At 40.5% G+C, this 12,310-nt stretch overlaps 1 protein-coding gene across 10 annotated transcripts in view; it reads right to left on the bottom strand.

The window, feature by feature from the left end:
- Positions 1–12,310, bottom strand: part of EML5 (EMAP like 5) — a 106,318-nt gene that overhangs the window by 42,204 nt on the left and 51,804 nt on the right. Inside the window, exon 22 of one of the 10 annotated variants that reach the window (XM_070415211.1) lies at positions 4,810–4,912. The exons of the other annotated variants lie outside the window; for them this stretch is intronic. Coding sequence (XP_070271312.1) covers positions 4,884–4,912 — 29 coding nt within the window. The 3' untranslated portion in view covers positions 4,810–4,883. Of the gene's footprint in view, positions 1–4,809; positions 4,913–12,310 lie in introns of those variants that run through there. 10 annotated transcript variants of the gene reach the window in all.

Below are 12,310 nucleotides of genomic sequence, written 5' to 3'. Positions count from 1 at the left end.
TAAATTACTTAAAAATAAAAGAAAATGGATACACAAAAAATGAATAAATAAATAAATAAAGAGCCTTTAATTTCAAAGAGAATTCCTATTCTTATTGCCACCTCAAATCAATATTGAAAAGGAATCAAGAGATCCAGGTAATAAAGTCTTCTATGGAAATCAATGGTATGGAATTCTAAGCAATAATTAATACAAACCATTCCCTCTTCTGAAAGTAACAAAATCAAGTACTGAGACTCACCTGAAAAGAAATTAAGTTGCTGAACAAGAGTGAGAGTTTTCAGCTAATATAAAAAGCCAATAACATATGTGAAAATTTTTTGGGGGGGTGGGTGGTTACCTTTGTAGTTTCTACCCAACAAATCAGAAATTAAAGATATAAAGTCATCTTTATAAAAATGCTTTCAAATTTAAAAAAATCTGAAAATAGTCAATTAGTAGTTTCAGCTGGGAATATCTATCTATATATGTTTCAAAACCACACATGAAGAAATAATAATGTTAGTATATTATTTTATTTTTTTGATAATAAGGGTTAGTGCTGCAGTGGCAGCCACATAAAAATGAGCTTTCCTAACAGTAGGGGATGCAGCAGGCACATTAAAATTCCTAAGACTTGGTACCTTGTGAAAAATTTGGAAAGGGAGGGATCGGGTACAGCTGTTATAAAATGAAAAATTACAGAATGAATTAGGATCAAGTAGTTATTTTATTATCAAGCATATAATGCAGAAATCTAGGCCATGGTTTTTGAGATTTAAGAGTCAAGAGATGATGACATGGAGCAGGGTGGCAGCAAAAGAGGTGATGAAAAATGGCAGGATTTGGATATTTTGAAGATAGAGCTGGCAAGACTTGGACGATGGACAAAGAGAAAAAGACGCAAGTCAAGGAAGGCTATATTTTTGTTTGAATGGTGATTCCATTTACTGAGATGGGGAAAAATTAGGAAAGGCAGAAATTTTGGTTTTGTACCCACTCCATTAAGGATGCCTATGAACAACTCAAGCGAAGACATGACAGAGCCAGTTCTTCTCTGGAGCTTCAGGGAGAAGAGGCTGAGAGATAAATATGGGACGCAGTATCATACAGATAGCAGCTACAGCCAAGAAACTGGATAACAACTTATTCATTTATTAGAGGCCCTGTGCATGAAATTTGTGCACTGGGGGGGGGGGGGTGTCCCTCAGCCCAGCCTGTGCCTCTCGCAGTCCAGGAGCCCTTGGGGGATATCTGACTGACAGCTTAGGCTGCGCTCGCCCGAGCTGTAAGCCCGACTCAGGGCTTCTGGCTGACCACCAGGGGGCAGCTCCTGTGTTGAGCGTCTGCCCACCTGGTGGTCAGTACGTGTCATAGCAACCAGTCATTCCGCTGTTCAGTTGATTTGCATATTAGCCTTTTTTTTATATTGGATTGCCACTCAGCTCCAAATCCACCCTTTTCCTGGTATGTGATACTGGAGCTGGACCCTGTAAACATTTTCCCTTTGCCAGCTGCCTTGATTTTGGCCAGTAGGAGGTGCTGAAGGGCCCCTACAAGGCAAAAGCAGAAGGAAGGACTTTTCTGGGGCACTTATGGGGGAGTTTCTCTGACACCACAGCAGATCAGCCCTCTGGCAAGTTTCTTTTCCCAGGGCAGGTTGTAGTTCCTGTGACACCCACACCCTCTCCAAAAAGATCTGAATCTCAGCCTGGGAAAAGAGGGAAAGGGTCCTTCCTCGGACTTCATTCCTTGTTCTTGTCTACTCGCCCTGTGGGTGGTAGCTGCTTTCTGCAGTTGCTACTTCTATATCCCTCAAGAATCCTTTTTTCCAAACCCTTTTATTAGTTAACACTTCATATTAAATTTTCCCTGTTCAAATTACTGGGGTATCAGTCAAGAAATTGTTTCTTGTTTCTTATATAGAATGGGTACTGACGTGGTCATAGGAGACAGACCATTAAAAAGAGGACTTCTGGCCCTAACCGGTTTGGCTCAGTGGATAGAGCGTCGGCCTGCGGACTGAAGGGTCCCAGGTTCGATTCAGGTCAAGGGCATGTACCTTGGTTGCAGGCCTATCCCCAGTGGGGAGTGTGCAGGAGGCAGCTGATCGATGTTTCTCTCTCATCGATGTTTCTAACTCTCTATCCCTCTCCCTTCCTCTCTGTAAAAAATCAATAAAATATATTTAAAAAAAAAAAAAAAAAAAGAGGACTTCTGGAATTGATCTGGTCATGTCTTTGGTCTTGAGCACAGTGCTAAGTCTTTGCCAATGAGAAATGGGATGCTTAGTAATACAAGGTATGCACTGATAATTAAACCAACGCAATTAAATTTAAGAGAGTTAGATGTTTCTAACTCTCTATCCCTCTCCCTTCCTCTCTGTAAAAAAAACATAATAATTAGTTAAGTTATATCATGCGGTTGATTATGATATGTACCTACTGAAATAAGTGCCCTACGAGTCCAAAAGGCTATTGTCTTTGACCATTACAAAAATAACGATGACTACAAAGACTGAGTGCATGGACATTGACAGAAAGAAGTAGTAAGCTCAGGTCCCAAAATTCTCAGCACGAGTTATGGTCTGAATAAAGAGAGAGCTTCCAGGTAAATCTTAAAAAAAATCTCTGACAGGGCTGATATTGCTGAAAATTAAATACAAAATTTAATTGCGTTGGTTTAAAATTTACAATTTAAAATCAAAGCCTCACCAAGTTTCTTATGTGAAAGTTAGGGCATTGATTGGGAAGAAAGGGAATGTTGAAACTTGGAATGCAATCATCGGGTTGAAATCTAACAAAACAGAATCTTGAGAGTACATTCCGACCCTCACTGGCCAGTGCAGAGACTGCTTGCTCTCCTGCCTACGAGAGGAGTGACTTTCTTAGACGGAAGCCTTGGCAAGGAAACGCTTAGTCTCTGAAGAACCATCATAGCCACTCATTCCTCTGCTGTCACTAGTCCCCCAGCTTGGATCTCATCCCAGCATGCTCTAGGGAAGAGGTTGGAAAATCTTTTGATGAAGGACCAGACACCAAATATTTTCACTTTTGTGGGTCATATAGTCTCTGTCACAACTACTGCACTCTGTATTGTAGTGCAAAAGTAGACTTAGATAATACATAAAGGAATGGGCATGACTTCGCTTCAGTAACATTTATTTACAAAATCATGGGCTGGGTTTCATCCATGGGCTAACACCTGATATAGAGAAAGGACTCCCAAAAGCTTAGGGAGCCCTAACCGGTTTGGCTCAGTGGATGGAGTGTCGGCCTGCGAACTGAAAGGTCCCAGGTTCAATTCCGGTCAAGGGCATGTGCCTTGGTTGCGGGCACATCCCCAGTGGGAGGTGTGCAGGAGGCAGCTGATCGATGTTTCTCTCTCATCGATGTTTCTAACTCTCTATCCCTCTCCCTTCCTCTCTGTAAAAAAACAATAAAATATATTTTTTAAAAAAAAGCTTAGGGAGATAAGAATGTTAAAATAGATTTTTCATATGCAACCTGCACACCTACCCATGACCTACACCCTCCAAAAAAGTCTAGAAAATAGCCCCTCACGAAGGCACTGAGAAATACATTAAGTGAGGGCAGCATCTGCATCCTGGATGAGCTCTGTGACTGTCCTCCTGTGTGGGTCAGAAATGGGAGGTGACCCCATTGATATGGGCTCCCTGTTTCAACCAGCATAACCTGAAGAAGCAGAGGCAAGAAGCATCACAACCACCAAATACCACGTGTGTTCTTTTTAGCAAAAAGGCAGCAGGGATGTAGTGATAATCAGAATGTGTTGGCATGTGGGGATTTCTGTTGGTGGCTAATTTATCATGATGTCTCCAGAAATGAAACCGATGAGTAGACTACTAGATTAGTGATTGATCTATATAACAGAAAAAACTCCATACTAGGTGACTAAAAAACCTGACTTAAATCACCACTTAAATACCACAATGGAGAGTCACAGATTCTCAACCGCTTTTCAGACCTGAGCCAATTTATACTCAGAGCCCCTTGGTTAAAGGGGAGGCCAGGCCCGTTAAGGAAGAACTCCGCAGCATTGCCACAGTATATAAAGTAAACTTCCTTCCAAGCATCCGTGGCCACTTAATAGGATGACTGTGACTGAGAAAAATAATACCCAAACTTTCAGGAATTACCAGACACAAGCTCTGAACTGACATTAATTCTTGAGCCTACAAAGTGCTGTGTTGTTCACCAGCAGGAGTGGGGCCCATGGTGAGCATGTGGTAGGTGAGGATTTAGTCCAGTTGTGAATCAGGGCACTCAGGCGGTCTGTGGACCTCACCCAATTCCTGAAATTGAATAGATATACTGGGCAATCGGTAGGGTCCTCTACACTGACTCTGTGTGCCATGGGGTGAGGTCATTATGACAGGAAGAACTAAGTGAAAACCCTGGAAATTCCTCTCTCTACCAAGACAATAAACCAGAATCAAAACTGCAAGCCTGACAATGCAAACATCAGCGCACCACCTCCGACCGGCAACGGCAGGAGTGAGAATACCTGTCACGTCATCAAGACTTGCCTGCTTGGTCTGGGCTCAAATCAGGTGGATTTTAAGGTTACAACTATGGATAATACGTTTATTCAGTAGTGACTCTAATTGAAGTTACTCTTCCAGATGCATTCTTCTGGATCTTTCTAGAGCACATTAGCACAGCCCCTAGCGTTTTGCATGCAGCCATTGCCCTGGTTAGTGCTTTTTTCTCCATATCAACTTGTAAGGACAACCACAAGCGGTTTGCTTTTACCTGGCTTGTATCTGTGTACACCTTCAAAGCCTTGCCTCAGGGCTATTTCAACTCTCCTGTTCTTTGCCATAATATAGTCCACAGAGATCCTGATCGTCTTGAGATTCCACAAAACATCTCAATGGTCCACTACATTGATGACATTATGTTGAATGGATCTGGGGAGCAGGAAGCAACAAGTACTTTAGATGCCTTAATAAGACATAAGCAGATCAAGAGCATGGCAGATAAGCCCACAAAAATTCAGGGACCTGCCAACTCAGTGAAGTTTCCGGGGACCCAATGATCTGGACTATGTCAAGATGTTCTTTCCAAAGTGAAAGTCAAGTGGCTGTGCCCCACATCACCTACCACAAACAAAAGGAGCAAAATGCTTGGTAGGCCTTTTTGGTAGCGACATCAACCACATCCGAATGAGCTGCTTCTATCCATCTATCAAGTCACCTATGAGGCTTCCAGCATCCAGGGGGGCCAGGCAAGCTGATTTCCCACTGGGCCTGATGACCCAGCAGCTCCAATGATGCTCAAAGTGTCTGTGGTAAACAGGGGTGCTGCACGGAGCCTCTGGAAGGCCTCCAAAGGAGAATCACACTGCAGAGCTCTCAGATTTGACAGAAAATCCATGCCCTCCTTTACAGGTATTTTCCTTTTGAGAAGCTGCTTCCAGTCTGCTACTAGAACTTGTTAGAGAGTTAAATGCCTAACTATGGGATACAGGTGCCTGTGTGTCCAGAGCCTTCCTATCCTGACCTGAAAGTTTTGTGACCAACCTAACCACAACTGGGTGTGCACAGCAGCAATCCATCAGGTGGGAATGGAGTATGAAAGACCAGGCTTGGACAGACCTGGAAGTTACAAGTAATTTGCATGAACAGGTGCATCAGAATCCTTCAACAATAATTCTCACTGCAATGCCTCCTCTCTCTCTCTCTGTCTATACCTCTGGCCTCATAGGTATTCCTTCTGATCAGTTGGCTGAGGAAGAAACAAAACTTAGCCAGGTTTACAGATGCTTCTACACAGTATGTCCATACCCATCTGAAAGCATTGCAACCCCACGCAGGGGTGACCCTGAAGGATGCTCTGCCCAGACAACAGCCTTTGGCCTGGGTGCTTTTTCTCTAAGCAGTGATTCTGCCATTCAGCCCTGGCCTGTGCCCTCCAGCAAGCTTTCCTTCCCCAGTGAGCACGCGCACTGTCCCACTGAGGCCTGCAGCCGCCAGCGAGCTTCCTCACCACGGACAGACCGTGTTCTGATGGCAGCCACACCTTTTCCAATCTAGGTCTGAATCTCCATCATGTTCTTTCTTTGTTCCCTCTCCCCAGCTAACTAGGGCTAGTGTCTGCCTCCTATTGTGGCACTTTAATAGCTTTTTCAGTAGGTAACCACATTTTACTAATTAACTGTTCTTTATATTAACACATTTTGTACCGCTCAGGAGTTTTCTCGTGTTTCTCGTGCCATGTGTTAAGGACCGCTCACAAGTGTTCTCGTTTTTCACGCTCATGGAAAAAGGAGCGAATCTAGATACTCATGTAAATTTTGTTTGGTCCCTCTTCATAGAGGAAAATGTTTTACGCAGTACCATATGTTAAAAAAGTACTAGGAACTTTAATTGTTTAATTGTTTTTGTAAATAAAAATGTTATAATTATTGAAAAACAACACCTAAAGTGCATTATGATGATTTAAATAACGTGCAGTTTGCCCCAAAATGTGCGGTCCCTGGCGTATGTCTTAGAGATTTCTATGCGGTACGCAATGTGTTAAATTTTCCCAGTTCAAATGACTAGCATGGTCTCTGTGTTATGACTGAAGAATGACTGATAAGATACCTGAAGTGGGAGTGTACACATGAGAAAAGGAAGGCCAGGGAGAGAACCCCAGAAGCAGTTCGGCACGTAGAGAGCGGGAAGAAGAGGCAGGACCATCAGAGGAAACAAAGAAATAAGGCAGTCAAGTAGAAGGGGGAACCTGAGCCAAGTGAGGAACGCATTTCAGAAGAGAAGGAATAATCAATTATGTCAAAATCTAGCTGTAGGTGATTAACACATTGTTTGCGGGTAGTAACAGGTGGCTCTACTACTTACAGTCAACGTAAAACGTATAAATATGTTTCCCGCATACAATGTGATGAGGACTGAGAGCTGACCAGGAGATTGGCAGCAGGCTCAATGGACCGACAGAGATAAAAGCCTAACTGCAGTGGTTTGTGACGGGAGTATTGGCTACTGTGCTCTGAGGAGCTCTGCCACAACGGAGAGCGGTGGTGCGGCCAAGCATCACAGATGCACATTTTACTCAACGCTATTCAGCTGGCTGGGGGCAGAATAGAGCAGGTGGGAAGTTGAGTTTAAGTAAAGATTAATGTAACAAGAATCCTTAAAAACTAAAACAAAAACTCCCCAGGGACCAAAAATAAAAAGGGGACAGGAAACTAAAGCGATAGAATAAAATCGCATATCCCCGAGGGCAGAAGAGACTAGTCTTGCCTCAGCGCCTCCTGAATAAAACTGGAATTTTTGAGGAGCTATATACTCATTGTATTCATATAATACTGGTTTCCAAGTTTGATGTTAATTTTAAGTTCCAAAATACCAGTAGTGAAAATGTAATACCATTATTTCCAAATTTAAAAATATTCTGATATCTGAATCATTAGCATCTTGACACATCTGGAGTTATATACTATATTAAGTTTTTAAAATTCAACATGGGTTATATAAAGTACGCTTCTTTAGTTTCTTTCTTCTCTCACGTTTTATAGAGAAAAGTCAACTAAGCAAAGTTTCGGCTGAGAATAATTCTTACTCTACTCCAAAGACTTTGTGAAGTGGAACATTGGTTTCCTAGGGCTGCCATACAAAACTACCACAAACTGGTGGGGGGCGGGGGGGGGCCTTAGGACAACACAAGTCTATTCTCTCGAAGTTCTGGAGGCTAGAACACCCCAGTCAAGGCGCTGGCAGGGACACGCCCCCTCGGAAAGTTCTAGGAAAGACCCTTTCTTGCCTCTTCCTTGCTTCTGGAGGTTGCCGACAATCACTGCTGCCCTTAGCTTATAGAAGCCTCACACCTCCATTTCTGCCTGTCACTGCATGGCATTCTCCTTGTGTGTCTGTGTCCCTGTGTCTTCACGTAGCCCTCTTACAAGGACACAGTCACTGGATTTAGAGCCCATGCTGCTCCAGTGTCACCTCATCTTACCCTGACTATATCTGCAAAGACTCTATTTCCACATAAGGTCACATTCACAGGCACTGGGGGTGGGGACTCCCACATACCTTTTGGGGGAACACAATTCAACCCCTATTAGACATAATAACAATGAATTAGAATTTCCTTCCATAAATCACAAATTGAAAGACAAAGAGGATTGGAAATGCTTTTTTTGAAACAAACATAGCTTGCTATCAACAAAAGAACTACATACTGTAGTTCCCATGGAAAAAAAAGTTATTAAAAAAATGTCCTCAGCCGAAACCAGTTTGGCTCAGTGGATAGAGCGTCGGCCTGCGGACTGAAAGGTCCCGGGTTCGATTCCGGTCAAGGGCATGTACCTGGGTTGTGGGCACATCCCCAGTGGGAGATGTGCAGGAGGCAGCTGGTCGATGTTTCTCTCTCATCGATGTTTCTAACTCTCTATCTCTCTCCCTTCCTCTCTGTAAAAAATCAATAAAATATATATTAAAAAAAAAAAAAAATAATTAAAAAAAAAATGTCCTCAAAGCTATCACAAAAGAGATCATGTTATATGAAGATGAAAGAGAAAATTTAGAACTGGGTTAACTCGATTACTTATGTTTACAAATTCTGTATTTAAATATACTATTTAGTTTCACTGATTTTTACTTTCATAACTTTTCTTTTGATTTGTAAATACCTTAAGAAATAAAATAAAAATATTTAATTACATAATTTGTGTGTGTGTGTCAAAAAATATCCTCCAAATACCTGTATTGTCATTTTGCTCCAGAAATACAATCCATCTCAAGGGAAGAATAGACTTTAAAAAAATGTGCCTGGCAGAAAAGAAAGACATAGATGTGTCTACCCTGGCCTGGGTGCTAGAGGAGCTGAAAAATCATACTTGAGAATTCACAAACAGGGGTGGCTTGTGTAGATCATAGATTTGAAGCTATAATATTGACATGATCTAAGCAATCCCAGTCAAAGAAATTAATTGTTAGTAGTTCTGGATGGTAGCACCCCAGGCACGTGGCAGAAGAAAATGCAAAATCTCTAGAAGATCACACCTTCAATTCAGACCTCAGAGGATTCCCACAGGTAAAGAAAGCGACCAAACATGAACTTAAAATCCAAATTTTCAAGCACACAAGAAAATGGACTGCCAGGATGGAGTCAGCAGGAAAATAATCTCAAAACAGCATAAAGAAAAACACAGCGTGGTCAGATCTGTAAGGCTGTCAGATAATTAGATTTTTAAAAAATATATGTTTTTATTGACTTCAGAGAGCGGAAAGGAGAGGGAGAGAGAATCATTGATAGGCTGCCTCCTGCATGCCACCTAGTGGGGATCGAGCCCGAAACCTGGGCATGTGTCCTGACCTAGAATTGAACAGTGACCTCCAGGTTCATGGGTTGACACTCAAGCACTGAACAACACTGGCTGGGCAAATAACTACATTTTAGATTTTTTAACTGGTTAGATAAGATTAAAGGCATAAAGGAAGAAATATAAAATATAAGTAAGGAATAATATAAAAAATCTAAGGCAAATATGAAAACACACAGAAGTCCTAAAAATGAGAATTATCAGAATTAAATACAGAATGGGTAGGTAAAACAGACAGTGCTATAAAAAAAATGTCAGAGCTAGAATAAATATCTTAAGAAAATTTCCAGAACACTACACAGAGAGACAGAAAGAAAATACAAAATTAGCCAAGACATAAAATAATAGTGTAGAAGTAAAAAATAAAAAGTCTATTAAAAATTCAGGTTTGATTATAATTAACAGCTAAAGCCAGGGGATAAAAATTTCTAACAGGAACTTTCCAACACACCATTATTCATATACGTATAAAAGGCTAGCAAATATTCAGAAAGTATTATCAGACATCAAGAATATGGACATTATTCATGCTGCATATTCAAACTTCTGGTTATTCTATAACTAGTTACTATTAAATTGAATTATTTGTTTGGCAAAATTCTCATAAGATGGTCTACATTAACAATAATGACTTTTAAAATAAAATGTTAAGCCTCGGGACCATAAGTCCTATATATTCATTTACAAAAGAAAATTGCATTTGCTTACAGAATGTTTGAAAGCAATAACTGTGTTTTATAATATTTAAACCACTATAACTTCAGTAATTTTGTTATAATTAACTCAACCAGTATAAAACCATACATATCCCTTTGCAGTTATAAAAATCCACCTGACTTCCTCTTGAATCAATGATGACATTTTTAAAAAGTGGTTATAGAAGAATATGTAAAAACAAAAATACAGAATCATGACTCTCCTCTGCAATCCTATATAATAAAAGCATAGTATGCAAATTGTCCCCTCGACTGGGAGTTCGTCCAGGAGTTCCAGCAGGGGGTGGGGCTGGCTGGGGGAAGGGAGGGAGTCCCGGGCCAGCAGCTGGTAGCCTCTAGGGACCCTACCAGTGCACAAATTTCATGCACTGGGCCTCTAGTCTAATAAAAAGATCCAGTCCTAAAAGGAGCCAGTACTTCTGGCAGACAATTCTTCAGGACTTATACAAGACATAAATCCATAGAGTTAGGAAGCACGCCAAATCCTAAACAGAATACATTAAAATGAAATGCATACATTCATGATTTTATTAAATTACAGAACTATACAACAAAGTAAAAGAGATAGTAGAAACCAGAGGGATTATAACTCTCAACTAAGAACTCCAGAAGCAGTTAAATTAACATTTAAGAATGAAAGTAAAAAATCAAAACATGTTCAGACTGTAGAGTACTAAGGGCAGGGCGGTGGCAAGAGTCCACCCTGAGTGGCAATGCATTGCCTACTGAGACTTTAAAACAACAATAATAAAACTGAATAAAAAGAGTTTGCTTTTTAAGAATTGTGATGTCAGTTATAAAATACTTCAGCTGCCAGAATGGACCACTCCCACCAGTCTGTTCTTACTATGCCACTGATTTGGACAAAGGAAGCTGAAGGAATTTCCAACAAATCATTTTTTTTTTTTTTTGTAATATATTTTATTGATTTTCTACAGAGAAGAAGGGAGAGAGATAGAGAGCCAGAAACATCGATGAGAGAGAAACATCCATCAGCTGCCTCCTGCACATCTACTGGGGATGTGCCCGCAATCCAGGCACATGCCCCTGACCGGAATCGAACCTGGAACCCTTCAGTCCACAGGCCGACGCTCTATCCACTGAGCCAAACCGGCTTCGGCTCCAACAAATCTTTATTGAAGAACTCTAAGACTGTATTTTAGAAAGAAAGAAACTGATACAAGAAAAAAGTCTGAGAAACAAGAAGAAAAGGTGAACAAAGAAATGTATAAACATAGATAACCTAAGTAAACGCTGACTGCATAAAACAATAATATCCAATTGAAGTGGATTAAAAAACCCAGAAATCCTAAAAAATAAAAAGTAAAACTACCATATAATCCAGCAATTCTACTCCTGAGTATTTACCTGAAGAAAGCAAAAACACTAACTCAAAAATATGTATGTACTCCTCTATTCACTGCAGCATTATTTACAATAGTCAAGATATGAAAACCACCAAAGGGTCCACTGATGGGTGAATGGATAAAGAAAATGTATCTCTCTCTCTCTCTCTCTCTCTCTCTCTCTCTCACACACACACACACACACACACACACACACACATACACACAATGAGCTATTATTTAAATAGCCATCACAAAGAGTGAAATCTTGCCATTTACAACAACATGGATGAACCTTGAAGGCATTGTGCTACTAATACTAAAGTAAGTGAGACAGAGAAATCCAAATACCATACGATCTCCCTTACATGTGAAATCTAAAACAAACAACAAACCCAAAGCTCATAGATACAGAGAACTTGTGGGTGGGCAAAATGGGTGAAGGAAGTCAAAAGGTACAAACTTCCAGTTATAAAATAAGCCATGGGGGTGTAATAAGCCATGGTGACTACAGTTAATAACATTGTATTCCATATTTGAAAATTACTGAGATAACAGACCTTAACGATCTCAGCACAATAAACAAATTTTTGTAACTCTGTATGGTGATGTATATGTTAACTAGATTTATTGTGATCATTTTACATTACATACAAATACCAAATCACTGTATATCCAAAACTAACGTAATGTTATATGTCAATTATACTTCATTCAAAAAAAAGAAAGAAAATCTGATGGGTGTTAAAACCAAGTATGGTCCAAATTTGACTAATCAGGACTTCCTAGGGCCCTGTGAAGAAAAGAATATTTGGTAACACGGTTTTTCTGTGTACACAGAAGTGTGACTGTGGTTTTGGAATCCGTTTTAACTTTTCACATTTATAATTCAGTGGTACAGAACCACTGAAATATTTG

This window comes from Myotis yumanensis, unplaced genomic scaffold (assembly GCF_028538775.1).
Source record: "Myotis yumanensis isolate MYYU_CA2020_CCGP unplaced genomic scaffold, mMyoYum1.0.hap1 SCAF_1, whole genome shotgun sequence".
Lineage (NCBI taxonomy): Eukaryota > Metazoa > Chordata > Mammalia > Chiroptera > Vespertilionidae > Myotis > Myotis yumanensis.
The sequence above is the reverse complement of the archived record's forward strand: the minus strand, read 5'-3'. Positions and strand labels throughout refer to the sequence as shown.